Source organism: Lissotriton helveticus, chromosome 3_1 (assembly GCF_964261635.1).
Source record: "Lissotriton helveticus chromosome 3_1, aLisHel1.1, whole genome shotgun sequence".
NCBI lineage: Eukaryota > Metazoa > Chordata > Amphibia > Caudata > Salamandridae > Lissotriton > Lissotriton helveticus.
Window position 1 is genome coordinate 1,486,934,553 of NC_136061.1, and position 9,762 is coordinate 1,486,944,314.

At 43.1% G+C, this 9,762-nt stretch overlaps 1 protein-coding gene across 2 annotated transcripts in view; it reads left to right on the forward strand.

Moving 5' to 3' along the window:
• LOC144823536 (uncharacterized) overlaps positions 1–9,340 on the forward strand; it is a 112,301-nt gene extending 102,961 nt beyond the window's left edge. For both annotated transcript variants that reach the window (XR_013608809.1, XM_078682135.1), the window contains one exon: positions 7,444–9,340. Coding sequence is in view for 1 of the 2 variants with exons in the window: in XM_078682135.1 (XP_078538261.1) it covers positions 7,444–7,621 (178 nt within the window). In the remaining variant the exon portion in view is untranslated. The remainder of the gene's footprint in view (positions 1–7,443) is intronic.
• Positions 9,341–9,762: the final 422 nt, after the last annotated feature.

Here is a 9,762-nt window from a genome sequence, read left to right on the forward strand (position 1 = left end):
TGCAGCCCGGGAATTCCCCCTCCTTCTGTATTGATTTGTCCTAGAACTCCTAGAGTCCTGAAAGAACTGCGAGTTCTTAGTGACGTCTTATGTCCAACCTTACGTCAAACTCGGCACCTTCCAGGTATAAATATACCAGCAGCTGCCCTAGCAAAACACACGGTGGTTTGAAGCAGAACAGCTATCTACTTGCCCGACGCCCTGCTGTGGCAAGTGCCGAAGGAAGCCAACCCTCCCATTGACGCACTGAGAGAGACGCTGTCTTTTCTCCTGCCGAGAAATCCAGCTCCAGTGTTTCCTGGTCACCCTTGCGGGTTGCTGGGAGATCGAGTCCTGAGAGAGAGATACAAGACCTCCTTCTTGCTATAACCAAGGTACGGAGCTGATTAGACCCTTAGAGAATTCTTGATTCAGATTCTTGGCAAAAACTATCTTAACTTAAACTGCAGCTCACTTACTCCTTCCCACGTACTAGACTTAGGTTAGGTACACCGGGGTAGGTGTATCTTAGAAGCACCAGTTGAGTACGTTTAGTCATGGTTTTATATATGTATATTTTTTATCTATTTTAAACACCGTATGGCTTAGAAACCATACCGTGCTTTTACAGTATTATTTTATAATACTCCTTTTACTGTACGCACTTTACTTTATAACAAGTATTGCAACTGTGGCAACTCACTACTCTTGCATGAGAGAAGACTGTTCAATAAATAACCTCTTTTATTGAAAACGCCCGTCTCTCTATTTCTCTGTGCTTCTGGTGAAACATGCACGATTGACTGAGTGAAATAGTTATCTATTGTTTCCGCGACTCTGGTGATATACTCCTTATTCTGGAGGGAGCAAAGTTGTCATGTTTATGTGGTTGTCAGAAACTAATCCCTTCTTGTCTATTCAGGAAAGTTAACACCTTCTTGTTTACTCGAGAAAGTTTCTAGTGACCTCTGAGCTAGCTGGCATTCATAATTAAGTCTAACATATTCAATAGAGACCTAGTCGACCTAAGTCCTACATCTAAACTATCGTTTATGTTATTCCAATGCGCAGAGCCTATTGTGAATATAGGAACTACACTCATGGCGCCCAACGTTTGGTAAGGCGATAATTTAACACTAGATACTAGAGTAACTCAGTCGTGCTTTTCACACAGACCCTTTTTTCCGTAAATACTCCAATAGACATCTGGAGTGGGTGAAAGGTTAATATCCGCCAAAACTTAGTAGGAAGAGATTCCTATGTATTAGTTTTTGGTTTAGTCAACGTTAAAGGATACAGTGTTCCAAAATATTGTGCACCTAATCTTTGTTTCCTTGAAACTTGCTCTGCAAAAAACCTTTCAGTCAGTAAAATGACGGGAAGTGACGAAGAAAGAGATGCTTTGGCAGCTCAACTTTTAGTGGAGGACACAAGTCTCCGGCAAGATGACCCGGAGGCTATAATAATACCAGTCAATGTAAGGAAGAGTGTAACTTACAAACTTATAAATAATGGAGTATCACCAAGAGGTGGTACAGTCATATTTGTGGTAGAGGCCCATAAATTTCGGCAGACAGAGGTATTCTATTCATGGATACATTTTCCAGCAGCACATGCTGTGACACACGAGTTCCCCTACTACAAAATAGATGAATCTCCAACGGAATACGTTCCTTTTGAGGACATTGCAATTCCACTAACGTACCAAGAGCACCAGCTCTGGTTTAATGGCACCCTAAAACATCAAAATCACTTTACCAGGCTCGGTCCACTTGTTGAATATTAGAATATGATGTGAACATTACCGGCGCCATCTTGTCCAACTTAAGCCTCTGCGAGCGCGTAAGCAGCAGCCATTTTAGACACTGTGGCCATTTCATAACAGATCACCTACACGTCTCCCCGACCTCGCAATCATCCCCCACGCGCTGGCAGCCCCCAAGCACACATGCTAGAGTCATAAAGCATCCTCAGCACAACAAAGCCCCGGAGCCACTTCCCACCCTAAAACACATTCGCCCTTTCATCCTCTCCACTCGGGCAGGCCCTTCTGATAACCCCCAACTGCACCTGGCCACTTGATCCGGTCCCAGGCTGTAAACCAAGTCTTGTGGACGAACTTTATTGCCCCCCACACAGCAAGACATTGTTGCACAAACAGAAATGTATGATCTTATCACTTGCACAACCTTTAGATCTGACCGATCCCACATACTTTTATGTCCTGCTGGAATGTCCAACTGCAAGATGACAATCATCTGTTAGATTTGGGAGGGAGAACGACAGCTGGTGGGTCTGTGTGGAACCGGCTGAAGGCAGGAATTTCTAGGATGTTTGACCACCAATAAACTGACTGAAATATGTATAAAAGACTGAGCAGCGGAGAAGTTGTTAGAACACCTCCTGAAGACATTGACTTGTGTCAGGCCCGTTGTGTTCTCATCTGCAGTGAATAAATCTGTTCTTTGCAGTCCAGTTTCCAGCGCCTGTCTCTTCATTTTGGTAACTATTGATATTGGGAATTAGAGGCGTCATGCGCCAAACAGCTTTGTTATTCGTTAAAGATTGGCTGTTTTTCCACAATTGGCGTCCCAACGTGGTGCCCATCAGAGACATGCGGGTCCGGTAGAGAGGTCCTAACGACAGAGTGAACAACTGCAACGATCGGGAAAGTGCACATGCCTGAAAAAGACCCTCGTCTAGCAGCCGATCATCCGAACTTCACCGGTTCCGAACGGACCTCTCTCGAGTGACCTGCGGTCCTGACTGGGATCCCACAGGAGTGCTGCGGCAAAATTGGAGTAAAGAGAACGATCGGGCGCTGGAAAGGGAAGGCGAAGAACTGTCCACGTGGTCCGGGTAAGGTCGTGATACATGACGATTGATTGATTGTTTGATTGTATTGGAATTGTTTGGTTCGGAAAATATTAGTATTACTCATTGATTGGATCGTTTAGCCTCGTTTGCTTCTCAATATATTGGTTCTCTTTGAGATATTCTCTGTTTGCAAACAACAAAGGGTAGGAATACTCTCTCTCTTTGCAGGCAGTGAAGGATAGGTAATGCGGACCTTTGTCCACAATTGTTTGAGATCTTCACTTGTCCGATTATACGTCATGCCTATCTTCTCCCCACTGATTGGTAATTGGTTCAATCCGGACCGTTTATTAGAGGCGTCATCTGGCTCCAACGGAGGGCACCCCTAATAAAAAGGACATGAATATAAAATATGGACTAGTCGCTGTAACTTTTAGCAAACTATGGCATAAAAACTCACTAGGAAAATCGAGTAAATCAGTAGGCCACTGATGGGATCTTTTGACCCCACTAAAATGGAAACGCTGGGAATAGTCCTTCACGAGAAACATGGAATTCACAACATTAATACCGATTGATTGGTAGTTTTTTGAATAATGGTTACTATTTGCAAATAGTAAAGGACAGGTAATGCAGACTCCTTGTCTGAACTTAGGATTTATTGTGAGATCTTTTTTTGACCGATATCCATCATGCCTGTCTTTTCTGAAGTCATTGGAAAATGGTTGTTTTAGCTTGAATTATTTGTCAGATAAAAAGTATGGTATTTGTCCCATAATGTATGACTCATTGAGGAACAAATACACAAAAAAGCAACTTGAATTTAAATGGCCAGTAAAATGAAATAACTAGATTGTAAAAAGTTAAAAAGATACAGTACGCAGAAACCATGTCAAAAGAATAGTCAAGATCTGTTGTATTTTACACTCCTACAATGTAAGCAATTGGTAAAGATCCTGATATTTAGATACATCAATGAAGGGGACAGTAGATCGAACCTCTTTTTCTTGGCAGCTCCCTTGAAAGAACAAAAAGCGCGCCGTTTTCAAACTAGGAATCTTCGTTTTACATTACAGTTGTAAGGTTCCCCAAAGAAGTACATTAGCGTGAAATTTGTTAGCTATGAACCCCAAATGCATTCTGGTCCTTGGAGTCCTAGACATCGTAATCTTTGTTTTACACACCACGTTTTCCAGTGGAGTTTTTCAAATGCTCCCAAGCCTCACCAAAGGAATGCCATCCAGTCTAACATTAGGCAGGAGTAAGTTATAAACGTAGCGAGTAAAAATAAGAGAAAATCTTCTCTAAAAGCATATTTGCCTGCCCTGCATGACAAAGCCAGGGCTCGAAAAACATCGCAAGAAAGCTCGTTTTAAATGTTAGCGTTTGATGTCCTTGCACAAGTCATATGATTTGAATGAATATTTTTAGGAAAGTTCTGCTTTGCTTTAACCCTCGTAACCTCCTAACGCAGCGAATCATCTGTTTAGATTATATATGAAAGACATTTCTAAGCACTGTATTTTAGCAGTCGGGCACAAATGCATATTATCGGTTTTTAGAAAGGCACAGTTTCTTTTATGTGTTGTAGATTAGTACGCCTTGCACCAACATTTCAGGCCTGGCCTAGTCCGTATTTTATAGACCCTATGAATAAGTCTGCCAGCCTTAGCAAATACGAATCTGTGATTTTCTGGCACAACTGTGCTCCCGCGTTATCAAAACTAGAACTGCACCGTGCCCTCCACCCGCCTGCAAAACTGATCTCCATGCAGACATTAGACAAGTCTGTTAGTGGTCTTACCATGTAGCAAAAATGCATACCATTGAAAGCGCGAATGCATCTGGAAAAACTCGCTACCACCTATTGTTTCCATGCTCCACGAATAGGAACGGCCCTAGGCCACTGTAGCTTGTTTTTCTTCAATAAGAACATTGATCCTTCACCCTCCCCTCCCCTTATACTGAGTACCTCTGACCCTTTCCCACACGCGGTCCGTAATACCGCACTCGAACGATCTACGTAGTGAGCATCCTACCATTGGTTATCTATGTCCCACTAACAGTTCATCTGGGCTTCAATGCTAAATACATCCTAAGATAAGTCTGGTACATGGTAAGTAAAAATATTTTTGTTATAATGCGCGCTGATGTGCTTTGAAATGGTGCCCCCCCTTCTCTTATTCTGTAGGTTACATCGGAATTTCAGCTGAAAAATGGAAAAGGCCCAAAAACGGACTGTGTTCTACGCGAAAAATAGGCTAGTACTGCGAGATGGTACGTCGCAAGCAGAGGCTACCTCTGGAAATGTGAAAAATTGTATGGTATGACTGCGTATGTGTCGAGTACGTCTGGGTATGAATGCGTGCGCACGTCCTGATTTGTATGGTATGAATGCGTATGTGTTGTATATGCCTGGGTCGATAAGAGAATGTTCTTTTTGGTATGACTGAAGTGTTGATTGAATGGTTAACGGGATGAGAAAAATAGGCCTGAGCATGGTATCTACATGCGGAAAATGATTAGCGCTTTTTCTTAAATATAGCACATTCTTTACTTAAAAACTAGTCTCTATCTGAAGCTAGCGAATGGGAGAGTAGCCTACATCAGGAGCGTGAAGGATTATTGCAGTACCTTGAGCCGGACTCCAACCGATATCCCGAGTGTGCGTCCAAAGTAATACGCGCCTGTAGGTTGACAAAATAGAGAAATGAAGAGTCCCTGGGTTGGTGCTCATCCAAATCCTCCTCCACCCAGAAGTTAGAGATATTGTCGTGTTTTAGATTTACCCCTTCTTCTTCCATCCACATAGAAAGATAAGAAAAGTACCGTCACGCGTCCGACTGGCCTCCCTCCTTTACCTCAGCTTGGACCATCGTTGCTAGATGTTGGGGGACCCCACCGTGAGTATAAGTACGGCTTGGCTAGTGTCCGACCAATTAAAAAGGGAGTAAGTATTTTCAAAGTAGGCCTCCGGCTAGAACTGTCGGCTATTAGGAAAGAAGGAGCCTGACCACCGAATGAATAAGTGGAGTACTTAGAATACGCAGCGTGCATGAAAAAGTCCTCTTTGTTCAATATGACTCTGTGTTTTGCCTTCGTTTTTGTACTTAATGCATGTACTGTCGCGCCCTATTCGATATTTGTGTGTACGTAAACTATGCATTTATGTTTTCCCTCGGCTTGTGTGTTTTATATGTAAACCAACATGTACTGTTCTATGTTGTATATGCACTGAATAGCCTATTCTTGTACCCGCTCTCTCTCTCTATGTTGTACGAGTACTGAATAGCCTATTGTTGTGCACGTCGCTCTCTCTCTCTGAGAGCTCGCTTTTGAATAAATGACAAACTGTACCCCACCGGTACACGCCCAATTGGCCTTAAGCACGACGGTGTTTGAACAAATTGACAGAAACAAAATATGATATTTCGCCATATTACTACCTCTCCTTTCTGTAAATTGATGAAACTTAATTGGCTGAGAAAGAAATGACAGGTGAGACGACTGATGTCCCCTAATCTGACCCTAGAAAGGGAACTATATGTCAGTGGCCTTTGTTTAGGAGCATTAGTGACACAACCCTCGTCGTTCGTATTATCTCGCCCATTGCATGTAAATAGAGTGACCAAATGTCCCCGTTTCTCCAGAATTGTCCCAGTTTTGTACCAGCTGTCGCAGAAAATTCTAAGAAATGTAGCTCATGCACCGGTTTTTAAAGATAAATTGACTAAACCTGATAAAAGTTAGCCGTTGTTCTTAAAGATAAATAGACTAAGCCTGATAGAAGTTAGCCGTTGTTTTCAGAAAAGATTTAATTGACAAACAAGCCGCCAGATTTAAAAATTCGCAATTTATGTACGTTTTTACCGACCGGTCTGTAGCCCTCTGCTAAGGAACGCACTCGTAGCTTGAAGTAAGATCGCAGTCCCTCCCAATCTTGTGAAATGTACCTAGTTGTTTTTACTTTAAGATTCTGGTCACCCTAGATATAAGTTGTATAGACATCGCAAGTCCCTCACTGACTAATGAATTTGCCTAATTTTAGACGATGCGGTAATGAGAATAATGTTTATAAAAGTGATTCGAACCAAAGTGAAAGGAATGTTGTTGTAAGCCTTGCTGAATGAGTACTGAAACCAAAACGTTTAGCTGAAAGAAGAGAGCATCGATAGGATGGAACAATGCTTAGTATATGTACCGTATGGTAAACAATGGCTAGAAAGGGCATCTGTACGCCCATGATAACAGCCCTTCACACTTTTTACAAAGCCGACCTTGAAGAAAAGTATAGCACAACAGGATTTAGTTTAGAACGATGAGTCTCTGCCAGAGGAGCCGGTTTGAATTTAACAGACCATGTAATTGATAGATGTTAGATTTCTTGCCACAATTGTGAATGCAAAAGGAATGGACACCAAAGATAGAAATTATAGTGGAAATTCGTAAGAAAATGCTTGCAGACCTGCACCACAGTAATGATTTATGAATTAGTAGTAACCGATGCGAGGATTAAAAAGTATCCACCCCATCGCCATTTGAGTAACAAATAAAGGTTTCCCCAGTCACTTGGGGTTGGGAGAGAAATTGAATTGTAAACGTATTCCCCAGCCAGTTCTCTAAAAATGGTTTTGTACTTATTTAAAGATATCATGCAGTCGTCGGAGAGGGGCCGGACGGGACGCACAGCCTGGCTGCAGATCGCAAAACATCTATGACCTTGACCAAGGTGGAGCCGCAGAGCAAAGAGATGCTGGACGAGGCACCATTCCCAACATGGAAAATGAAAGAAGGAAGGGCTGTCCAGAAGCCCCCAGCCTGTTGATACAACTGTGCCAGAAGTCCCAGCCCATTGAGCCTAATTGATGGGCCCACTTGCATGAAATGTCTGCCCCCCTTGGTCCATTTCGGATCTGACCCCACTCCACCCTCTCTTCCCTCGACCTTCCAAAGCACCCCCACCTTTTTTTCATATGGAGTTTTGGAATTGACTTAATGAAGAAACACAGCACACAGATAGAATAGAGGAGCAGGGATGGGCTTCATGGATCAAGAATAGAGCGCAAGTATCGCATCCAAGGTACCTATGATAGATTAGTTAGGGAACAGGGCAAAAAGGACAGTGATCCGAGAGCAAAGAACGACCACGCCCTGCAACATGAACTCAGAACACGAGCCGGACGCATGGCTCCATCGCCGGTGCTCAACAGCGCCAACGAAAGAAGATGAACAACAAGAGCCTACCAGTGATGGCTCGCTGTAGAAAGACACAGGAAAGAAAAACCCTTTGAACGAACATTACCACTTCCGGACTATCACTTATATTAAACTGAATTTCTCTCCCAATCACTTTGTATCGATTATGCCCCAATTGGAAAAGAGAAAGATTTTCCTTTGAAACCTTGCATCGGTCACTTTTACTGTATACGAATAAGTGTAATTGTAGAACACCCGTTGTTCGCACGAATGCCTCAAAATGTTGCACTTAATGGTCCTTATCCTACCTGAACAATTCGTATGATAACATGTTTGTATTTGAATGAACTTTCTGCTTAGTCTAAGAAATATGCACATCTCCAGGTCTAAATGTATGATATGGCAAATGTCATTTTGTATGTACTGCCTCCTCGCCTCTCATGTTGATTGTATAAGATTATTGACAACACTGTCTTTACCGATAACAGGATTGTTTTCATCTGCCCGTAATACAAATAGGCCACCAAAAGACCGCAATAGACAACCCAATTACACAAAGCCCTTGTGTTTCCTATGCCTAAGCCCTTTGCGCACCTAAGACTGTACTAGTAAGATGTCTTGGGAATGTTCAAAGGGAGTTTTGTTGAATATTAGAATATGATGTGAACATTACCGGCGCCATCTTGTCCAACTTAAGCCTCTGCGAGCTCGTAAGCGGCAGCCATTTTAGACACTGTGGCCATTTCATAACATTGCAGATCACCTACACATCTCCCCGACCTCGCAATCATCCCCCACGCGCTGGCAGCCCCCAAGCACACATGCTAGAGTCATAAAGCATCCTCAGCACGACAAAGCCCCGGAGCCACTTCCCACCCTAAAACACATTCGCCCTTTCATCCTCTCCGCTCGGGCAGGCCCTTTTGATAACCCCCAACTGCACCTGGCCACTTGATCCGGTCCCAGGCTGTAAACCAAGTCTTGTGGACGTACTTTATTGCCCCCCACACAGCAAGACATTGTTGCACAAACAGAAATGTATGATCTTATCACTTGCACAACCGTTAGATCTGACCGATCCCACACACTTTTATGTCCTACTGGAATGTCCAGCTGCAAGATGACAATCATCTGTTAGATTTGGGAGGGAGAACGACAGCTGGTGGGTCTGTGTGGGAACCGGCTGGAGGCAGGAATTCCTAGGATGTTTGACCACCAATAAACTGACTGAAACATGTATAAAAGACTGAGCAGCGGAGAAGTTGTTAGAACACCTCCTGAAGACATTGACTTGTGTCAGGCATGTTGTGTTTTCATCTGTAGTGAATAAATCTGTTCTTTGCAGTCCAGTTTCCAGCGCCTGTCTCTTCATTTTGGTAACTATTGATATTGGGAATTAGAGGCGTCATGCGCCAAACAACATTGTTATTCGTTAAAGATTGGCTGTTTTTCCACACACTAGGTAGACCAGGAGCCACATGGCCGGTTCTAGCCGGCTATACACCACATCCTGACATTGAAGAAATGTCAAGCGGAGAACTTTTAGTTCACCTAAAACAATTAATTAAAATACATAGACAATTGGTCCAATATGTCATGCGGACTTTAACAGTCCAACCAGCAATAACAATTCCACAGCACACCCCTCACCGGGGGAACACAAATAAAATTATACCACAGACTATACAATCAGGCATTGGCAAATTAACCGCAAAACGGGAACAAATTCCGTCTGGTTAGCTCAAAAAATACCTCAGATAGAGGCAGTAT